This window comes from Bemisia tabaci, chromosome 8 (assembly GCF_918797505.1).
Source record: "Bemisia tabaci chromosome 8, PGI_BMITA_v3".
NCBI lineage: Eukaryota > Metazoa > Arthropoda > Insecta > Hemiptera > Aleyrodidae > Bemisia > Bemisia tabaci.
The window spans coordinates 22028104-22052374 of NC_092800.1; the positions used below are offsets into that span (position 1 = coordinate 22028104).

General features: G+C 36.6%; 1 protein-coding gene across 1 annotated transcript; it reads right to left on the bottom strand.

Moving 5' to 3' along the window:
- Positions 1-107: 107 nt before the first annotated feature.
- On the bottom strand, positions 108-23542 carry LOC109032527 (cytochrome P450 4C1). The gene is made up of 14 exons (XM_072303726.1): positions 22978-23542; positions 18522-18629; positions 16798-17018; positions 15455-15561; positions 13207-13297; positions 12477-12665; positions 10647-10716; positions 9362-9488; positions 8677-8755; positions 6204-6313; positions 5414-5482; positions 4712-4880; positions 2699-2881; positions 108-1671 (listed from the first exon to the last, which is right to left on the bottom strand). The coding sequence occupies exons 2-14, from the start codon at positions 18542-18544 to the stop codon at positions 1463-1465; spliced, it is 1647 nt and encodes a 548-aa protein (XP_072159827.1). The 5' UTR covers positions 18545-18629; positions 22978-23542; the 3' UTR covers positions 108-1462.
- Between the last annotated feature and the right edge of the window lie 729 nt (positions 23543-24271).

A 24271-nucleotide genomic window follows, 5' to 3' on the forward strand; every position in this document is an offset into this window, starting at 1 on the left:
GAGGATCACAACTTTTCACTTTTTATCAGAAAAAATCACTTTCAAAGACGTTTCAAGATTACGGTGCTTTGGGAAAGATCTGGACAAAAAATGAACAGCATTACTCCCACGTTTAACGTTATAATGAAAAATTTGAGGAAAATGAGACAGCCTAGAGGAGGAAAAAGTTGTGCTACAAAATGGTCCAAATTAAGTACCCAAATTTCCGACTAATTAACCCAGTCATAACGTGGATTACTGGGTAAAGTTTGACAATGATGGCGTTTTGAACAATGCGTGTAAAATCGAGTGCGCGTAAGCTCATAAATCAGCGTGCCGGTAGTGCGGAAAAAAAACAGCATGGTTCGCAAAACTGGACCCTCATCACCAACTGCGGGTGGTGGATTTTCTAAAAACCCAAATTTTGCGTCACTATATTTTGACGTAGACACATTCGTCAGCTCTGAATTCGTTTAATTTTTACCGTGGTTATTTCAACTCTCGGGATCTCAATGATAGGACAATGACCCTCTTAAATTTTGAAATTTTGATGCAGTTCTGTTGGACCATTGGACGTATTTATGCGAAATGGAACTATGTGCAAGTGGAAAGATGGGGTGTGCTCGTGGTGAGCTGGATACGAAAAAATGTCAAAGTGAATATTCCTTTTGAGAAAATGGAAAAGCGGGATTTGACATTAAATGGAACTGAGCGCTAACTCGTGAGCCGTGGACATGTGACAAATCGTTGTGGACAGGGCTCAGGAATTAACCGAGCAAGAACAACAATGGAGACGGCTTCGTTGCCGCTGACGTCACTGGCGATTTAAAATCCCCATTCCTTCTTATGGCCCGAGCACTAACGAGCACACCCCATCATTCCACTTTTGCACATAGTTCAATTTAGCATAAATACGTCCAATTCTAGATTTACAAAATAAAGAAGAGGTCCTAAGGAGGCAGAGCACACCAATTCTTGCTGCCAAAAGGGCTAAACTTTGCTATGTATTTTCATATTTACATACAATTTTGAACCTCTATGTACAATGAAATCATGTATTTTTTAATTTTGTCAAAGTCATCAATATAATATGGGAAACATTTTTCTCTTATTGATTGCCAGCATCTTTAATCTGACATCAGAGTAGTGTCCTTGTGGACAGTATGACGTCAGATTGCTAAGACTGATACACCCTGGTTTATGAAACAAAGTCAGTCTGATCAGTCCGACTTCAGACTGACTCACACTTATTTGAAAAATACAAAAATATTTGCGTTTAATCAAGCATTTGCCGAAGTCCGAAGGCTTAGATGACGTTCTTCCATAAGACGGAGGTATGTATCCTGTATCCTTCTTTCTGTAATTCAGACGTAAATAGTGTAAACGAGTGGTGAAATACCATCGACGAATCACCCTGAGTAAAATGGGGGTGTGACTAGAATTTTCCAACCTGGAACCAAAATTAAGTATGTCTACTTAAAGCTCATTCTATTTTCTGTCGGTTCAAAACTTCTTGAGAATCGGAATTCGGGTAGATCCTCGGTGAAAGTTTCATATTCCAGCCATGAACGCTGCGGATCAGTAAATCCACTCGAAGTTTGATGTCTTCTTGCTTCATTGACGTAGTCACTTCGTAGTTCCGTATAAATGTTGATATTGTTGTTTTCATTGACATCATTGCGTATCGGGATCCTGTTAGGGTCAAACATTAAAAGAGAAACTCTCAGCAATCTAATAAAATAAATTTTACAGACTTCAGAAATAATTTCAAATCTGCAAGCCGCTGCGAAGCAACGCGACGCAATGCCACTCTTTCGTTACAACGCCTGGGTGCAACAATTCGTGCTCAATGGATGTCCGTGTTGCATACACAAAAATTGAAGGCGCTCTAGTTTTCCCTCTAAGTGTCGCGATGCGTTGAACATGCGGCTTGTAGTCACGATTAACAGCGATATATTTTAGTTTTCCTATAAACATGAGGCATTGAGGGAGAGTGCGAGGTGCATCAAAGAATAGTTTTTCATTACTAAATATTCCGCTCAAACTCAAAAATATAAAGATAGAAAGAGAGACCCGTGCCCTCCATAGTAAAACTCTTTAACGATTTGAAAAACTTGCAAATGGACCACTACACAAGGTACAAATTTAAAGATTCTAATACATGTTTCTTAACTAGAGTTTCACGTAGAACACAATTCTTGCATCGAAAATTACCGAAATCTTTTTCTATCAAGATACTAACGTTTTTATTTTACATTGGTTACGGGAAAAATTGTCCGATCGTGCGAAACTCAAGACTTTACGTGAGTTCAATTGAGTACTACAGCGGTTGTGGCAGGCTTCTCAATCTAGCACGGTTCATTTCCCACCCTGTGTTGTTCAAACTATAAACAAGTGGCTACAGCTGAGCCAAAGCGTGAAGATTGAGGTTGTCAGATTTTCATGTCGCAGAGTAATCATGGTAACATGGTAATTTTTAGGGTGCAATTTGACACACGTAGATTATTGAGTTTTCATGAGTAGGAGGTTTAAATTCACGAGAGTTAGCGCATATTTCTATGAGTAAATTTCAGTAATTTTCGTTGCGAAACTCGTGTTCTATGTAAAATTTTGGTTAAAAAACATGTATCAAAATGATTAACTTCGTAACTTGTCTAGTGGTCCATTGACGGAGAGATAGACAGCGTGAAAGCTATTTCCTACCTATACACGTGCTTACCAATGCATCCTCGGGGTCCACCACTGAAAGGTATAAAAGAATATCTGTGTTTTTTCTCCAAATTTTCGGCAGTGAAATTATCCGGGTTGAATTTTTGCGGTTCCGGCCAAATATCTGGACTAGTATGCGTCATTAGTGGAGCTATTACAGCTGTTGTTCCTGCAGGCAATACGTGGTCACCTGCTGTTGAAAGAAAAATTATCACCGTTTGAAATAAAAGTTTTAAACATTTTCAAAACCAGTGCTCCCATTTTCCGGAAATTTTGAGATTTTCCTGAAATTTTCCCGGAACTTTTAAAATTTCCAAATTCTCCGGATCTTTTTTATTTTCCGGAACTTTCTCGGAACTTTTGAAAAAATCTAAAAGGAATCCCGGAACTTTTGACGGTCGTGGAGTGGGAGAAATTGGAACAAAAAAGTTCTGAATCCCGGAACTTTTGACGGGCATGGAATGGAAGCATTGTTCAAAACTATCAACCTTTCCGGCTTTTGATGAACGCAATGCAGACAAAGTCATGCATGTACAAGTTATCATTTTTTAATTGATCCTCGAATTTACATTTTAGTAAGTGGCATATCGATGGCCAAAGTGAGAACCACACATATCTTCGTTTGCGTCGTTTCAGACTTCTTGTCATACTTTATTTTTTCATTAGAGAACTAGTCAACTTAATATCTTGAACACTGTCATGATTTTTCTTAAAAAATTTCAACACCGAAAAAAAAGGGAAGTTAAATTAACATTCTGAATGTAAAAAAAGTGTGCGAGAACTTATAAATGCTGAATTACCCGCCACAGCACTTAATTTTACATCTTGGCATTGCTGAAGTAACTGCTGTGGCAGGTATTTTAGCATTTTGTAAGTTCTCGCACACTTTTTTTACATCCAGAATGTTAAATTAACTTTAATTTTTTTTTCGGTGAAGCTATATTGTCGACTTCTTTCTTTTCGAAAAATTAAATAGGGGCAGAGATTTTGAAAAACTGCAACGGATATACGTGGTTTTGGACTTCAGCCATTGATATGTGCTAACGGAGTTCTTTGGACACAATTTAGAACCACTAATGTTAAAAACAATCATAATCAAGCCTATGGATAACCGTAATAGTCTGTAGTTATACTGAAAATCATCTGCTAAGCTTTATTGAATCCTAATTGTTGCACAATTTATGTATGATTATTTTTTTGAATTTGTTCAGGGACGGATTCATCTACTTCCTGCCCATGGGCCGCCTGTATTTTGCCGCCCCCTTCTCATTCGTTTTGGAACATCAATAAATACCATCAAGTGAACGTGCCGGAGGGGGAGGGGTGCATAAGACACGCTTACTCAAGCTGGAAACATTTTTTGCGAAAGCCCTGTCAAAACTACTAGTAAAAGTTCACGGAACTTTGCGCGAAAGTTAAGTTTCGTAAACCAATCTCTGTGTGGACAAGGCCTTCCGCTTATAAGTACTGAACGAAACAATTATGAAAGAACAAACATAAATGTGAAATGTGGTTTAATAATTTTGACTTCCGCTGCAGCGCCGCGCTGAGCGCACTATATTTGGCGCAATGCATGAAGTATTCATGCAGTCTTGTAGGCGTTATGCGTTTCACGTCCACTGCTGCCGCCGCTGCTGCTATGTCTGACGCAATGCGTGAAGTATTCATGCAGTCTCGTAGGCGCTAATATGTGTTACATGTTGACCGCCGCGCCAAGGGCTTCTCCTTTTCATCTCAAGTCCACGTCATCATTGCTCTCTGCGGCGCGCCGTTCCAGGCCAAATGGCGTGTTTGGTTTTTCTCTTAACTCTACTAATTAAAGGAGCCGTCTCTTGTATCCCCGAAGACGGCAAAATTAGGAAATGAGAGATTTTGTCGCCTTTTCTTGTTAGTAATTTTTTTCTGAATCTGACTTTAACTTTGCCGCCCCCTAAATTTGCCGCCATGGGCCGCGGCCCACGTGGCCACCCCCTAATTCCGGCCCTGAATTTGTTCATAGATAACAATGCATATTTAGACATACTTATCTTGGTGTCCTCTTTCACAGTCCGAAGGAACACAGGGCCTGCCGGAAACATACGGAGTGTTTCTTTGATTACTTGCTCCGTGTAAATCATCTTTCCAAGATCCTCGACAGTTACAGGCCGGTTTTCTCCATCGAAAATGCTCAGCTGTTCTTCAAATACCTTATCCTAAACATGAAAAATGTATATAGCTTTCTGTCTTTGCTTCTTTGTCAAATATCTGATCGCGATAAATGAGTTTAAAAGAAAAAATCAGGGATGATATGTGTTTAGATTGTAAAAGCACGCCTTTAACCGATAATGATTGGAAAAATATAAGACTTAATGGAATCTTAGTATTTTTATTTAGTTCTGGTATTTTTTCAATGATTTCGATCTGTTGTTACTCAGGAATCTTGATAAAAAAGCTCCTTCATTCATAAAAAATTAATTAATTAAATTTAAAAAAAAAATTATACTAAATTGACTTATGACTATTATTTTGATTTTTTTTCGTTGATGTATTTTTATGCTCTATTCTACAAAAAATACAGGAATGCTCTAATTCATGCACACATTTGACACAATCCATTTTATATGCTATGCATTTAGGGCATCTTCGCCAACTTCAAAATCAATTCATCAAATGAATTGAGAAATGACCATGAATTGACAGTTCTAAATGTCCCCTTTAATTTTGATGAAGCTACTAAGATACTTACTTGAACTTCTTTGTGCATGGCAAGTAGAAGAATACAAAAACAGTTCGTCACTGCACTAGTTTCACTTCCCTGAAAATGAGATAGAAATAACCGGAGGATTAGGAACTCTAAGTTTAAACGAGATTCATCGCAACCTCTTTTCTTACGCATCGAGGAATAGTAAATTGCTGATATTAAATTTTTCTATTAAATATTTCTGGTTTATTTTAGATACAGCATATGTGTTTTCAGTCTCCCTTTGCAGCTCGGTGCATAAAAATATAAGCTAGAAATAATGGTTCCATGGTGCAAAATTTATTCCCATTATTCTTTGACTCATCTGCGTCATCAATGTGTTGACTCTTCTGAAAATATTTGACAAGCGTCTAATATAGCCTCATCTTGCAAAATTGATTTTGGTTTAAGTGACAGAATTGTGAGGATATTGCGTTGATATTTGCAAGTATTTAGTGATATCATACGGCATTGAGAAAAATTTGATGTGAGCAGTACTGGAATTAACCCTGAAGGATGCATGTGTTCTCACAATTTCCTGAAATTGCATCCAGAATTGCATGCGCCGACCATTGGTGGGAGTAGCCTTCTCACTGCCCATTAACTTTTAATGTTTTTACTTGCAACATACTTGCATGCAACATTTAAGCACTCAGCCATCACGTTGTTGACTGAATAAAGGAACTTGATCGTAAATTCAAAGACTGTTATTTTAACAATTATCTCTCAACATCGTTGTAATAAAAAATCAAGTCAAACAGAAATAACACAATTAAAAAACGATTATTTTACTTACCCCTATCATCATTGTAACCACTTCGTCCAGCATGTCCTTTTCTGTGAACTCTTGGATTCCCTGGTCATTGAGCTCCAACAGAATATCCAAAAATACCCTCATTTGTTTCCCTTCAGACAAAAGGCATAGCCAAATTGTGGATCAATAATTAAAAACTGATTAAACATGTGATTTATAGGGAATGCTCGAGGAAGACGAAATCAAATAATGAATATAGAATATTTTAAAATTGCATAACCATATGAAATACGTCTAAGCTGCCCAAACAATCAAAATACGAAAATGAATCAAGCGTAAAAGTTGGCATTGTTCCATTCTCAGAGCCTTGAGGGCAGTTCGCGTCTGGCCACGATTGAAAAAGTACGTGCAGGGCTTCCTGAAATCAAATCACTCATATGATTCCAGTAGCCTAATAGATTTGATAATGCACGCAGCAAAACTAAAAAAAACAAAACATGCTTGACTCCTCTCATTACAAAATGGCTTTCCTGTCACATTCAGTGGGTATGACAGAGAACATTCCTGAACTTCTAGGGATCTGTTACTTCCTTCTTTCGGCGCAGATCGATAATTTTCCCCAAAAGTTGCGAGTCCCACATTTTCATTATTTTTTTTCTCTATTTGTATGATGTAAATTTATCATACAGCTCAACTTTCGTAATAATTAAAATTGGTACTTTTAGCACAACCTTTTATCGTCGATATTTAGCATAATGTTAATAAATTGAGATTATAGACTTGGAAATGCAATGGAAGTTTAAGCGAAAACGAATTATGTGAAAATGAAGGACCTGTGTGTATAACATTTGAGTGATTCATTGCTACTTTTAATTGAATGAATGTGTGCATTGTTTCCTTTAGTCGGACGTCTAGTAATTCCAAATTTTATTCAGAAAAACCAGGAAAATAACAAGCTAACCGTCCATATATTTTAATTTTAATGCAATCATACCCATAAATTCATGAGAAAAACATGCATCAGCATCATTGTCTCCGTCCCCCATGCTATATCCAAGAACATCTAACCACAAAATAAGATCATGTGAAGTTCAAATTGCGCGTCTCAGGATAGGTCACACTTTTTTCAGTCACAATCATATCATCTCCAAAGAAAATAAACCCATCTGTAAATTCTGTCATTTATCGCCTCTAACCGTCAAACACGTAATTATGGACTGCTCTGCCCTCAGATATCTCCGATCACAGATCTACTCACCTACAATCAACAGAAATACAAACCCACTTACATGCGATGAACCCAATATTACTACCAAAATTTTGAAACTCTTCACCTCTCTTAATTTAAAAATCTAAATTTTCGTATATACACCCATTTTCAAAATTCTCTGTAAAGACGTTAATAGCCTGTGACGCTGAATGTCTTAAAATATATTAACTAACTAACTGTGTAGCAAAATTTTAGGCTGTCACCCTTCTCTCTCTCCCTCATCTTTGGGTTTAAAAAGTTATTATCACGCCCTCAAAGTCTTATAATTAACAAAGGTCCTCCAGATTCCAATAACAGTACTTCTCATTGCTGCATGATATTTAGCTTATTTTAAGATGGACGTGGCAACGCCGCGAGGGCAACGTGCTTCACAATAAAAAAGCCAGTCGAGATCCGGAGCCAATTCTGACTAGCGCCACTATTCGTCGCCCCACTGACGAAAGAACGTACCTCAATCTCCTCGTGAGCCCTGTTTCATATATAAATCCATGTTTTCTGGGGCTCGTGCGGAAGTCTAGATACGCCTGTACGTCAGAGGGGCAACGTATTGTGCAATAAGGAAGACAAGACAGTTAAACTCTCGCGGCCTTGATGGACAAACTAGGCCTCTTCTGCACCAGAAGCCCAGACACTGACGTATTTCGGGACCCATTACAAAATTTACAAAATGCTCGTACGGGAAAATGGGAGACAGGTAAGATCGCACGTATACTTTGAAAGATTGCTCTGTTTATGCCGGCTTCCGGAAAGTCAATTTAGAGCACCAAAAACCCGCTGAAAATTGATTCTTAGAAGGTGACTAAGTGAGTTAAAAAGGAACAGATAAAACGTAAGCATATTGTTCTTTGTTATTCAACCATAGATGCTTCAAGATATTCTTCATTTTTTAAAATTAGGGCCGTCCCTAAATTACGTAACGATCTAGGGAGAAGAGGGGTCGAAAAGAGCGTGACGCCATTTTGCTTGTACGTGTTAAAGGATGCAACGTCACAGAAGCATTACAAGGGAGGAGGAGGGGGGGGGTCAAAAAAGCTGAGAAAGTGCGTTAAGTAATTTAGGGACGGCCCTTAACTGTGTATGGCTTGAGCCAAAAATATTTTTTTGCCTTTTGAGTTTGTCCGGCTTTTTCTGATCACCCGTTTTTGGTCTCATCAATTTTTTTTAAAGTACTGTATGAAGTATTCAATCGGCCAATATTATGTAAGAAATTTAAATAAAAATGTATTGAAAGGACACTCTATTTACCTTTTTCTGGCATATTTTGATTATTCTCCTCAATAAACTTTTTATTCAATTCGAACTCTTTTTTTCTTCTTTGAATAACCTGCAAAAGTAGAGAATTTATGTGAGAGCAGTATAATGAAAGTTCCACACAGAGAAATAATATTTCAAGTTTGAAAGATATCAACATAGATCACAGAAATAATCCGAAATAATAGCGAAAAAAATATTAATTGTGTTTTCACGGCCCAAGTCCTCCTCTCTTACGTCTTACATAATGTAAGAAGGAATGATGAGAACTTGAAAAATTGTTTATCACTTTTAAATAACTAAAATTGCATGTTATAACATGTATAGATAACAAGAAAAATTGACTCTTTTCGATCGGAAAGGCTACTTTTTCTCTCCCCCCCCCCATTAGTACAAATATGTCCAACATGTTGTGTGTTTGTGTGTTGTGTCGTTTTTTTTTTTAAAATATGTTGAAAGAACAGATTATGTGATCCAACAGATTTATATTCTAACGGTGTTTCGGTTATTCTTTGAGTTTAGCAATTTAAAGACCGAAAACACATGTATGTAAATAGGAAAAAATTCAGAATTAATTTTCGGTTACTCTTGCTTTTTATACACTGCAAAAGTGCTTAAAAATAAGTCAAATCACACAATTAACTATTGCTGAATTACTTGATTCTTAAATTTATAATACCTCCTTGGGCAGCCCATGAAGAGTTTTGTACACTTCTCTCAGCTCTTTAGCATAACTGACTCGATCAAAAATAAAATCTGGATGAAGCCAAGGTTTGTAAATTCGCAAGTAATCAAGCTCTGATGCTCTGTGATAGAAAAACGATAGAATTAAATAACAAGACGTAAACAAGAAGTAACATAGGAGTAAATAACGTCATTTATAAGAGAAATAATTAGAATTAAATTTATAAAATCGTTGTGTAGGAGCTTAATACAGAATTATGGTATGTCTGCAGTTGCAGGGTTTGTTTTCTGACAAAAGTTTCATACAAGTTTTCAGTTATGTGAATTCATCATCAAAAATCTGCTATAAATTGTCATTTCAAGGGTCATCATCTCAATATTTGAGCATCTCAAAGCACGATTTAAAAAAACTTTGGATTTGCTTTACTCTCATACTGATTGCAATTTTTTAAATCCCGCTAATATTTGTTTGTACGCTGGCGAGCCTAAATTTTAATCTAATCCTGCTGGACGAGATAATACGATGAAAAAATAAGTTTTGTTTAACTACGCATTAGCAGACGGATTACTGTTTTCTAGTAATTATTTGAAATCAAATATGAAATGTATAATATCTCTAGGACTATAAACTATTACTATAAACCACCTTCATGACTAAAAGCTTGTGCTTAGGCTCCTAATTTTCCGCATTCTCTTTGAAACAAACCGTGAAACTTCAGCTCACTCATCCGTCGCATAAGCACCTCTTAGTGGTTGATGATGATTGATGATAGAGTGCAGAAAGGCCTTTGGCAAATATGGACATTGAACTGTTTAAATGTTCCCATGGTTGAATATCCACAAGGTAATAAACTTGTCATGAGAGTTGCATATTCAAGAATGCAGACATTCCCTATGAACTGCATGCATACAAGTGGATTTATTGTAGGTGAAATATTTGTGATTTTTTTCTTTGACTGCACAGAGATTTTGACCACTCTAAATCTAGCAGTTTTTGTCCATTGAAACCGTAGACGGAAAAATAGAATTTAAAAACATCGGCTTTGTCCTTCGCAACGACTTAAAATTTTATCGAGCTAAAGAAATTTTTTTTCAGGAATCTTTTTTAGGATTTTTGTGTGACAATGTCGAACATTGAGAGACTCTGGTATAAATGCACTCTAGAGGACACCTATCAAAATAAAAAAAATGTGTTTTCAATTTTACTTTACATTTTCAATACATACTCTTACTTTTTTTTAAGACTTCGTAAAAAGCAAATGCATTACTGTGAAATTTACCTCATAAGAGCCGTCGCAAAATCTGAGTTCTCGTTATCTTGAGTGTTAATCTTGACACCCAAAGCGGTCTCTGTGAACAAATATAATAAGTTTGAACGTAGAATCGAGTGAAACGTCATATTGAGCGTCTTGAACTTAAAGGCATGGTACAAATAAACAAGAATGGCACGCGGTATAATCAAGTGGAATGTGATGAAATGAAATAAGATACTGGCGAATAAATATGTGTAACCATTTTTTTCAGTGCATTCAGCCTCTCTTGCTGAGAGAGCTTCAGTGACTTTAACGCGTGTTTAAGAAAATAATGCAATTTAAAGGAGAGCTTTACCACTAATTTTGAGCAGTTTCTGCTCCCGCCGCGCCGGGAAGTGTTTTCAGAGAACATTTGCCTCAAAATAACTCAATTTTTTGAGCACAAAAAGCTCTGAAAGCTCTATATTTACTCCTCAGTTACCATGTGTCGGTAAATTACATTTTTAAAATGAGTCAACAAAAGTACTAGTTAGCAGATCAATAGAGTACATCACACCAGAGTGTATTTTGTTCAAAACTCGAGTAATTATTAAAGAATTTTGAAATAATCTGGTAAAAAAGCTCAAGTTTAAATATATACTAAATGAAAAATTCATTCACCGGAAGGAGCATAGACTTGGTACACTACAGTGACTGCTAAATTTAGAATTCCAAAAATAAAACGTTCACCGTGTCTAGACACTTTTGAAGAACATTTTCACCTCCCGCCAAAAGGACAAGGGAATTATACGAAATTATGCAGAAGAATACCTTTGCTCTGAATAACATTGAACTATACAAAATACCACGATAATTTAAATGCCGTAAGGAAATCTTGAGAAATAATAGCGAATTTGTTTTCCTTTTCGAAGTCATCCGGCCCCTGTCATTCTTGCACGATTGATATATAATTCAGCGCAGCAGGAAAAGTAATTTCATGACGCAATTTTCAGAAGACCTATGCTACGGTCATTGACGACGTGCTTTTCGTCACAATTTGTTCTCATTGTTTATGAAGAAAACAGCTCTACTTAATACGAATACCTCTACAAAACGTCATCTTCACCTCTTTACTAACAAAAAAGCAGCATTGTTTACACAGCTATGGCCTCAAAAATATTGATGTTTTGCACCAGCTACTTACCGTTGTATACCAAACTACCCGACTTACTATAATTGGTGTATAGTAAGAGGGGGATCATAAGGTAAATTCCCAAGAGTACATTATTTTTAGGTTAACTTTCGAACCTGACCAGAACTGCCAACTGACAAAGAAAAACAACCGTCCGATGTCAAAAACTAAACTTTGCAGTTTAAAGACTTGCGGCTAAAATTTGCATCCATCTATTTTTCAACTTACCCCAAAGAGTGAGTCAAAAACCAAATATTGTCAGATTACCATCGCACGGCGGAATTTTGTTTTATTCTTATAGAGATTGGTAATAAGTAGAGTAACTGAATCTTATTCCGTGGCGTGGCGTGAATTGCGATACATCGATTCTTATGACATTGAAACCTATGGTAAAGAATCGATTATTAAGGTGTTCGCTGCAAACACCCTGTTTATCGATCCTTTTACCATAGGTTTAAATGGCATAACAATCGATACATCGCAAAGCACCCCACGCCACTGCTCTTATTCTGTCATTAAATCTCAGAATGAAAATGAAAAATAAAATTTTCAGATGAATCTCAATTTAGGGCGACGAGATGCATGCTGCCACTTTTTAAGGTTTGTTTATAAGAATTTCCAAGGAAGAGGAGAGGATCGTTCTCATCTGATACCGATCACCCATAACAAAATATAACGTTACTTACGACAAATAATGTCTAACGCAAGAGAGCTGATGTAAGGCCAAATGTCAAATTCAACTCCATCACCGCAATGTGGTTTCAATTTTTCAATTAAAATAATATTTCTCTCGTTGAAAACAGGCATGAATTGCTCTAAAAGTTTAGCATTGAACGCAGGCGTCACAGCTTTTCGAGTTTTTTTCCATTTTTCAACTGAAATCAAATAAGCAAAAAAAAAATTATGACATTTTTAGGTGATCTTCAAACATTTCTCTCCTATTTCTCCCTTCCAGAGAGTTTAAGAGAGTTGAGAGGAGAAAAAATAAAACCAGTAGTAGAGTAATTTTTTAAAGTGTTCAATTCATGACGTATGTTTTCCCTTCAATTTTTCTCGATTTAATTTAATTTTTATTTGCTTTATGTGTATGTGTGCTACTGTTCGGTGATCGTAAAAATGTAAAAAAATATTCCTCTTTTGAGAAGATTGAAAAGACTCAAGCATTTATTTTCGCAAATAACAAAAGGTTTTTCTTTTGTTTAAAAAATAGACGTAGTTAAGTGGGTACAAATTTCTTATTTCAGAGATTACTCAAGTTTAATTCATACATGACAGATTTTTTAAGATAAATTGATAAATATAATCCTCAGACAGTTTTAATGTACGTGAATAATGTGAAAAATGCATATAAAAGAGATGAGTAAAAACTGAATTTTCAAAAACATTTAAAGATAAATTTATTAGAATTTGTATTACCTGGAGCTGAAAACAAACCAGTTCCTACAGTATTCCTAAAAAACCGATACACGTCATCTTTTTCAAGAACTTTCGAGCTATTCAATACTATCTGAAAAAACGTGCAAGAAAATTAATCAAAGTCTGGTGGATGAAGATTTTTGTTAAGAATTTATTTGAGGGCAAATAATACAGTGAACACGATTTATGAAGGTAGGAGAACACGCGGAAATTAAGAAGTACCAACCCCCTGATGGTCTGTGAGAGGACAAAGTACTAAGGCGGTTAGGCGCCCGTAGTTGAGCACCAGTGTGCGCTCTAAAAGCTGTTCCTAAGTATGTAAGTGTAAGTATTGGTAAATGTGATTTTAATACGCAGAATTGTTCATAAACCTACGTTTCTAGTTAACGAACGATGAATGAAGATGACAAGTGACATAATTCAAAACCTGCATGTTATGGCGACTTTCAATCATCCAAAACTTGGTTCCTCTTCAATAAGATCAACAAAAGGGGTACAATTTCTGGTCTTCAATTTGGAATCATGGAATTTTAATTATTTCGACTTATTTTGCATACTTGTAGCTGTTAATTTTCCTCCGGGAAACACTGCATCGCGCGAGGCTGGAAATTATATCCTGATACTTTGCTTGATGGTGAGTGAGCTTTCAGTTAACTGATATCATTACTCATGCTGAAGGACTTTTTACTCGATCGAGTAAATGAGTATCGTGACAGATCGGTTCGGTAAATGCTGCTGCACAGGATGCACATCGTTTTCTCACCATGAACACATATTTGTCAGCAAGCCGTGAAGAAGGAAATCGCCGGCAAGTAGATTAATCTCGCACCCATTCGGACTACTTGAACACACACGAGAACCATTGTACGTTTTTGGTGCGAGATTTGTTCGTTTAAAAGAAAATGGACGCGCAGAGTGAAGATAAGTGTATATCGAGGGCTAAGGAATAATACCACCTAAATGACGATTTCGGCGAGAATGAGAAGGCGACTTGATGCATTCTGCAGTATTAAATGGACGGAGTTAAACAGAAAGGAACCAAGCCACATCGGGATCGAACCGAGAAAAAGAGGTTTAAAGTTTGGCTCCTGCATAAGACTCAATGTAAAAGATAAACTTCAAGTTCAATTTCTGCAAAATTTGCTCCACCGAAAACTTTGAATTTTTGGCGATAGATAGTAGAGCAAAGGTTGAGTTCAAAACCACTCATAACTCAATTTTTTTCCAAAATGTGGGTTGGTTCCTTTCTGCTTAACTCAGTCCAAATACACAAATTGATGATTTTAGTTTGTTCCAATGGAGATGTTGCATGTGTGAGGGATTTGGGATTTGACTGTTGATTCTCATGTAAAAGTTCGCGAGAAACACGATGGTGCCACTGGTTTTCTCTGAAATCAACTCCCAAGTTTAGAAAGAGCTCTCAAGTTCAGGACCGGATTAAGCCACATGGGCCGCGGCCCATGGTGGCAAATCTAGGGGGCGGCAAATTTTGCAATTTTTTTAAATGTAGGTATAGAAAAAATATGGGATTTAGAAAAAAAATTACAAACGAGAAAAGGCTACAAAATCTCTCATTTCCTGAGAGTATAGTAATCTCTAATTTTGTCGTCTTTCAGTGATACAAGAGACAGCACCTTTAATTAGTCGAGTTAAGAGAGAGACCATGGGCGGCAAGTAGGAAAATCCGGCCCTGCTGAAGTTGAGGCCAAAATGAAGGGGATATCCCGCGCTATCCTGAGAGTCCACTTCTACATCAAGACGAACTCTCCATGCAAAATTTAGGGAGAAAATACATTGACAAGGTTGCCACTTTATTTGAGGACTCTAAGACTGAAAACACGGCATCCCTGCTTATGTATTTGCTTCCTATCTTTTGCATGGAGAGTTTGTTTTGATGTAGAGGTGGACTCTCAGGATAGCGTGGGATATCCCCTCCATTATGGCTTCAACTTGAGAGCTTTTTTTGAGCTTGGGAAGTTGATTTCAGAGAAAACCAGTGGCACCATCGTGTCTCTTGCGAACTTTTACATAAGAATCACCAGTCAAATTGCAAATTCCTGGCGCATGCAACATCTCCTTTCTGTAAGGGAACACTTCAATGACACTGTACCTAATGTACGAAAAAATTGCAAATCTAACCTCAATGTTAAAAAAAGTTTCTTCTTTCTCCTGCAAAATCGTCAGTTTGCAGATAGGCGGTATTGTTTCTTATAGCCATCGATATGGCTGTTGTGTCTTTATTTATTACCTGCAGGTCCGCTGGTTTTGCTATGACGACACACAGCTTGGTACCGAGCCAAAACCTGAATGGAGATTGAAACCGTCCTTTAAGTTCTATTAATTTCGACATTATCCCTGAAATCATATTAATTAGTCAGTTAACAATTACTATGTTTGTTGTGTTTTAATTTTTGGTACATTTTTAAAGTTCGTGATTAAAATCGTCGCTTGGTCTCCAAACTGTAGTTACCCGATGCTGAGGGTAATTAATCGAAAAAGGAAAGAAAAAATTGAACTGTTCAGAAGTAAATTGAATACCATCGTGATTTCTCCAAAAATTAAGCCTATTTTCTACAAGTTGTTGATAGACACATATGAATAATGAACGTGAAAAGTGGCTCTTTGAGGCAGCTTTTAAGGATTGAGCCAAGTAGCGGCCAGCCGACTGAGTGTTGCATTTGATAGACAAAGCTATAAAAAAGAAGAAGAAAAGGAATATGGAGGGATCCTATTGGTGGAAGTGGATGGTTTAAATAGACAAAACAGGTAGATAATAGACTAACTAAAGGTAACCCACGATAGACCCTTTTGTTAGTCCATCATCGTATCCCTTAATCTATAGAAACCAACCATATCAACCAATAGAATCGCTCCATACTCCCTATGTCTTCTTTGCCTATCGCTTTGTTTATCAGTTACAACAATCAGCCCCCTACTATCTAATGATGACCCAAATTGAATCAGTGAGTTCGAAAACACACCAATTCGGGTATTTTTTTTTCGATTTTCACTTTTTTACGGTTTAGTAACACTTATGGATAGAGGCATCTGCACGCAAAAGGAAATTTCGAAATTGCAATTGGAAGTGCTCGAAACAGCGACAGGAAAAAGGAAGAATCGAAGTATTTCATTGGAAATACCAATTTTTCACCATTTCAAGGGAAACGGGTGGCCATCCGATTTTGTGGTTTTCTTTTTTCGGTTCAGTATACATTGTACCAACAAATTATATAAATATTCAAGCGTTATTCTAGGTCGAAAAATATACATTTTTCAGGGCAGACTATGAAAAATCAGTATCTGAAAGTCAGTGAGAACGAAAACACTCCAACTCGGAAATTTTAAACGCTTAATTCTCTGTCATCAAACATGGTGTATCGATTTCAACTTGGTGCTTTTCAAAGTCTCTAAGTACTTGTCTTTTGGCACCAAAAAGGTTTCTCTTCAACTAACTTCTTCGCCCGCTGCGCAGTTTTAGGTGTTCCCTGAACAATTTTTTTTCCGAGTTGGTGTGTTTTCGAACTCACTCATTCAATTCAAAGCATCTCCTCAACACAACCTCCCTTTAGTTTCATAAACTTAGATACCTACTTTCTGGGTCACTGAGTAGGAACTCCATGGCGTTGCCAACTATAGGCAATGGAGTCGGACCGGGAAAAGTTGCCGCCAATTTTTCAAAATGTCGGTTCTTCCATTTCCGAGCAACGAGAAAGATAATAGAGCAGAGAACCAATAATGCAGTTAAAGTTCTTGTCGTCCTCGACAGGCCTGATGCCGCAATGCTGTTCAGTTGCTCGTTGCCAATCGGGATCCTGTAATGAAATCACTATGTGGGTACCAGGTATTTGGTAAGGGGCTTACTAGCTGTGTCGTAGAAACATGTAATGCTATTACAAAATAAGTGAAAAAATGTGACCATAATAAATGAAGTTCAGCGAACATTGTAGTACAATGTCTAAAAGGTAGTAACACTGAATATATTGGTATTTGGAGTGTAGCCGAGTGCTAGAAATAATGTAAAATTTCCTTTAAAAAACTTAAATTTCATTGACAAACTTTGACCGAATTTTTTCGAAGCAAACGCTTCATCGTCAGGGTCACAAAATCGATATCACAAAGGCCATAATTTAATTTCAAACAAGGTAACAGATTTCAGTGGTAACAATTGATAACGAGCTATTAGATCAAAACACTCTTAGTTTTACAAAGAAAATTTTACATTATTTCTAGCACTCGGCTACACTCCAAATACCAACATAAAAAATGATTAAGTTCCCGATTTTAGCGTCATAAGATAAGTTTAAATCTTTTTCTATGAATATGTTTCGACATGAACGTATGCAATTTTCTTAAAGTTGATCCTTGATATAAAACGGAGTATTCTTTAAATGGAGAATTTGCAGGTGTCTGCAATTTGATAAATTTCGTGTCCAAGCATAAACTATTGAGTGAAATATATAAACACGAGGCTATCCTTGGTTCATAAATTGAGGAATTCTCGGAGGAGGTGTGAAAAAATGATTTATTTTGCTAGAATACATGAGAAATTTCGTCGAATGGGAAATGCCTTTGAATGAGTTACAAAACAGTGCACTTTTTTCTTCTTGAATCTATTTCAATACTATTACTTATATTTGGATACAATTATCTATAATACTGCGAAATAAGCTCATGCAGCATTTTCAGATGAAGCATGACACAATTTGCTTGCAAATTATCGATTGCCCTAGCCTATGAGCAAGAATAATTGTTCGAACATGAATGCCATGGGGTTGTAATTTCAGCAGATTGAGGGAAATTTTTGTGCAGCAGAAATACTTCACGGAACGTGCATATGAAAATACAACGTGCAAACAAACTCTTTAAAAGTCATAGATTTCCGCAAAAATTATACAAAAGTCCATGATAAATCCTGTTTTCCCGAAGTGTAAAATCACTAAAAAAAAAAAAAAAAAAGTTTGTGAATGAAATTTCATTTTCATTCAATACTCCTTATTCGACTTTTTGTGCCCCCACTTAAAGTTCGAGTTTTGTATTTAGACACTTTAATTCGTCTCTCATCCCTCGTCCTGCATCGAAAAAATTAAAGAGTTCCTCTTGAATAACACCTTTGTGCAATGAAGGGGGTAAATAGAACCAGGTTGTTGTGGTTAAAATAATAATTATGAATTTATATTATGGTTTTGTAATTATAGTAGTTTTATGGCTTTTATTGTGATTTAGTAATTATTGAATTTTAACCTCAACATCTTGGTTCTATTTACCTATTACCTTCATCGAAAAAAATGTTAAAATATTTAATATAAATTACTTACGTTATCGATTGTTTGAGATCCATCGTGGAAGTCAATAGTGAGGTAGTACAGACACTTTAGGATGACACCCACGTCAGAACTGGCCGGTGCTCATCAGCTCCCAAGCCTCTGCCAACATCAACATTCATAAGACGCTTTCTATCGACAAATTTTAATGGAACACTCTATACACTGTTGTCAGTGGTCGGCCCAAGCAAAATGAAGACCGAATTTTCTCTTACTTTGGTGAACGAAAAATACGATTCGATAGTCGACAAATTCCGACAATTTGACACTCACGAACGATTAATTTAAAACCAATCAAAAAACTATGCTCAGTTTTGAATATGTGTAATGAAAAACTATCGCTTCCATTATGTGGTTTTTGTCAACACTAAAAAAACACCTAGTGAGCGCGTGCACGCGCTCACTAGGTGTTTTTTAGCAAATAGTGCAACCCAGAGATTCATTTCCCTGATATTGAGATTGTATCATTCCACTGAAGGAAAAAACCGTCAAAAAAGTCCTGGTCAGTTTAGAGGTTTTTTACTTTACCCAGAGATTATTTCATCCTCTAGAAGGATATTTCATTCCACTCAAAGGAAAAAACCTTCAAGACGAACGAAGTCAGTTTAGAAGTTATTTCCTCCACCTTGAGAATAAATCCTTTAGGTGTGAGGGTATTTCATTCCATTTAAAGGGAATATCCAAAAACTTTTGGAGGTTTTTTTGAGGAACCTTCACGGTGAGGATTCAGGTTCCGTATAACCTCACCGTGGAGGTTTTTATTTTTAACTGTGTGTGTTTTCAATTTAAATTATCAAAATTAGGCACCCGGACAATTTTTGTAAACATGAAATGTTTTTTTTACTACTATTAAACGTCGCGTCGTGAAGTGCAGATCAGGCTGCCTGATGACTCTCAAGCATCATTATTTTACGCTATAAATGCAGAAAAAATGAAGCAAAATTGGGTACTAGAATTGGCTTAACTGAATTTCTTGTCGCCTAATTTCCTATTATTGTTTAATTCTTCGAACGACGTAACATCATAAAACTCTCTACGGGTTATTTCATAAAGTGTAAGATACATAAGATATTCAAGTTATAATCTCTCTTAGTCATTGTTCCAAAAGAAGAAGAAGAAGAAGAAGAAGAAGAAGAAGAAGAAGAAGAAGAAGAAGAAGAAGAAGAGGAAGAAACAGGAGGAAAAATGTAGGCCATGTTTGATACAGTTAGGTCGATTCTGGTTAAATTGTTTCAGTGATGTCTTGGAACTATCGTGATTTTCAGAAACATTATGAGAATGTTCTCACTGTTATGAAATAAAATTTTGCTTCGTTTTTTCTTTTTTTTACAGGAAACTAGGCAATGTGTAATGGACCAGGTTAATCTGGGTTTAAAGTCGTTCTTTGGTAAAGTATCTCGTAGGACGTCAAAAAGGGGTAGGTGGTAGACGAAACGGGTGGGTTCCTCCTTCTTACGCGACCTGATTCCAGTTTGAAAATTTTGATAATTTTCATGGAAATTCATCATCATCATAAGATTAAAAATCTCCCATTTCATCTAAAATTGATTAAATCTGGTTTGAATTGACTGCATATTCCGCCAACAAATCAATGTAAATTGTCAAATAATGCATGGATGTAATGCGTTTTTCATTAGAAATGCATCTCCTTTACATGTAAGTCTCAAGAACTCATGTTCTCCGGTTTTAAGAGAACATGGCAGGGGCTCATATCTTAAGAAAACCTATAGTTTCACTCCACCATTAAAACTTAATTTATTGTTTGTAACAAAAACATACTTTTGTAGGCGAGGAACTAAAATTTTAAGGATGATTGTAAGTGAATGAGTCATTTAAATTAGGAATAAAATAATTAAACTGGAACATTGGTTTTCAAACCCCTCAACCGATTTAACACTCATTACCTTCGTAATCTAGCCGCAATGAAAATTTGACCCAATCATTCATTTTACAAAAAGCTTAAACAAAAAATAATACCTGAACCCTAGGAATTAGGAAAATTATGAGTTTATCTGAGCGATTGATAAATGCTTGAACCATTGATTGACTTAAACTTTTGTAGTTCTTAAAAAGATTGATACAATTTGATACATAAATTTTTCATGTGCTGCTCTTAAATGCTAGAAACTTGACTTTGAAGTTGATTTCTAAAGTGCTCGTTACACGAACAGCATTCTTTGTACAAATTCAAAGAAGAAACATGCGATGTATAGTGCTTCCAAACAAATTATTTTTAGGCGACCATTAATAATTTCGATTCTAAAGCAATCGTAACTTCAGTTCCCACAAAAAATCGATGGGAGAATGCCGCAAATTAATTTATTCTTAAGTATTTGATTTATTAAGTTTGGCAACAGGGATGCTCATGTCCAAGATCCAATCGTAGGCTAGCCTCAATTACCGCGGTACCCGTGTGAATTTGTATTCAGCTCATCGATTCTCATCGGTTATGTCCGCCGCAGTGACTTAATCATCAGCCAGTTCAACCATACGAATCAACATTTTGACCCGGTAAACCCCTTCCATGCCACTAAAAACCTTGAAAAATCCCTGACTCCGTGTTTTTTCGATGCCTAGTATGCAACATTTGTGTCTTAAGTACTTAGGAGGCAATTAAAAGTGTATTAATATTTAAAGAGCGTCTTGACTTTTGACTTTGGTCCGAATTTAGGATAAACTTTGAAAACTCACTCATGTTTTTAAGCGTGCCAGTAGGGCTCGCGTTTTGAAATCACTCGGATGTACCATAGTACAGCACACCGATCAACCAATGCTATTCAACGGGCCGTTCAAATATTTTTTTCCTCGGACCCGTTTTCTTGTCTTTGAACCATTATACTGTCAAGCCCTGATGGTCTCTTACCAAAAAACCGAATGAACTGCTAATTGGGAACCCTTGAGAACATTTTCCTGTCAAAACCGTATTATTTCATTTCACAAAAACCTCATAGAAGCTTTCTTACGCTCGGAGGACTCAACTCTAGAACCTTCTTTCCCGCCAAAACTGTTTAGCCAATGAGCGTCTTGCACTGCAAGTGCAATCTGTGATGAGCCTCGTGACTCTTTATACCATGTACTAACCGTGGCCCCTGCAGAAATCCACTCAAACCACTGCAGTTATCTCCCGATATAGCTTTGGGTGTCAGGTTTCGAGCAAGGCAATAGAAGACGGCGAGGAGAGGGTCGCCTCGTCGAACCTATTATCTTCCACGCCCGATTAACCATTCACCGTGACGCCAGGATCCACAAAATTTTCACAAAAATTGTTTCCCGTCTATTTAGCGAGTTTTTCCTTCCTTTCCGTTAAAGTACAAATAAAAAGAGACCTCATTTGTAAAAATCGGCCGAATAGGAGAGAAGTTACAGTTCGAAATCCAAAGAGATTAACTCAACGCGATTTCGATGTACGGCAGTTCGCCCAAATCACGGTCGTGCGAAATGCCGCATATCAGCTTAAAATCAAGATAATTGGACGGAATCTTTAAAATCAATTTACATTCAACGTTCATGAATCAATATTTTCTCCCAATTTTAGCAAAAAGTACCAATTGATGCAAATAACAAAGACGTGAAAATAGTAGGTATGTGTCCAACATTTTAGTTATTCGGCACGCTTTTCCAACATATTCATGTTGGATTTTTCTGCTTGTTTTTTTTTTTCAGATTTGTCTCCTCAATTTGAAATAAATGGGCCTATTATTAAGTCAATGAAGTACGGAGAGATCCTTTGATTTTCGATTTAAAATGGATCGGTTGCGAAGGAAAAATGTAAGACGAACCTTGATAATGTCCATACCTCATTTTTTTACAACCCAACCAGCATCTATTGCAATAAATTGCAATCACACAGTAAAATTATTGCTATTGCATCGGCGTGTTGTGTATGTTGCCTATTTGTCGATTGAAGGAACACTCCTTTCTGAAATTTATTTCAATAAAATTGAATGGCTCATTGCATTGCAAGTTGCCTAACTGTCTGACACAAGGAGCACATTTTGTCGATCGTTTAAAATCAGCATTTATTCACCAAATGATGTGAGAATGTTGCGGTTGCATGGTGAAAAATCGCAATATAATTGCAATTAATCGCGATTTGGTTTTAATTTTTTCTTTGCACTGAGCGCTACTTTGATTTCCTAACAATATAGAATTTACAAAACTTCTCTGAAAATCCCTAGTAAACTAACAAGAAGGCATTTAAAATGCTTCTTAATAAAGATTGATACAACGGGCATATCAATTTGAAAGTACGAGATTACTAATTTTCTATACTCCTCTTGTTGTCTCTCTGATTGCTGCAGGACATCACAAGATTATTTAGACTTATATTTACGTGAGTGTCAAAAATAACATCAAACAAATGAATATTTTTTTCATTCTAAAAACAGGACACAGTCAATTTACACATGCAGAATATCTATGAAGCGAAAAATTATATTCAATAACTTACCACTGAAATGTTATCCCTTCAGCACAGCGTGTGAAGAGTTGATGATTAAATTATCCTTGTGATCACTTTCTATTATATCAAATATAATAATGAAGTCAATCAACACAATCAAAATGTATACAAACACCGATAATTGATTCAAATATATGCCCAAAACATCAATGACTTTTTTACATTCTTGATTCTTAACATCGCGATAATACTCATGCCAACTCAGTGTGACCTTATGCCAAAACTATTTTCCACAAAAAGAACTAAAAATGCTCAGGGCTCACTCTAGATGATTGCTTTAAATCTAGAATAGCATCAATATTAGAAACACTAAAACGCAAAGGTTGGTATAAGATTCCGACTAAAAACACGCTAAGAGTAAAGAAAAATTTTCTGTAAAACGTCCCTTCCTTAATGCGAATAAAAACACAGTCTGTATGAATCACGGCCAAAAATCCAAGACGTATCTGAAATTTTAAGTTTGATTTCAAATCGACCGATCGAATTCCTGGCTGGCTCCAAATTGAATCACAGAACTTTTTCTTCCGCAAATGGCGCACATGTCGAACCGAGACCCGCCGTTTCACTAATTTTGAGACGGAGGTGGTGATGGAGCATTGAGTTTTATTTTTTTCGCAATTAAGCATCAATTTTCCTAGGTGAACTGTATCATAAAAAATGACGCACTCAATACGGACTATAATAAACGGACCCCACTACCGGCTTGGGCTTAGCCGAAAGGTGCAATTATCAGTCCGAGGAGCGCTGAAGTGGATATTTTTTATGAGTTTCTCTCACAGGACCCGTGTCTAGCGGAACTGAGAGCCTTCAGCTGTGAACTGTAGTGGCAAAGATTTTAAAATATTATCTTGGGCAGCTCAATTTTTTTTTTTATTTTTTTTTTTTTTATTTGGTACTATATACAGATTGGTGATCTCGATGGACGCCATATTTTTGTCATAAACAGCATGCGATAATCGCATCAATTGGTTCCCGATATTTTTCAGCTACTCGTCATTTTTCTCCTATTTGAGATCGCACTTTCTGTTGCCCCCCCACCCCCCCCAATCCCCCCTGGATCCTTTGGGACCTAAGGATTTCTAAGACAACTAGAAGAGGATTTATAACTCGGTTGTCAAGCTCTATTAATTCACCTATCAGTGAAGTGTGGCAGGTGAAGAAGCGGACCCAAGAAATGCTCAAGGCGACCGAGATGGAATTCTGGCGATGATCGGCTGGAATCTCGAGAGAGAACGTGTTCAGGGAAGGAACGTGTCCGAGAGATAAGGGCGTTGAGGGACGA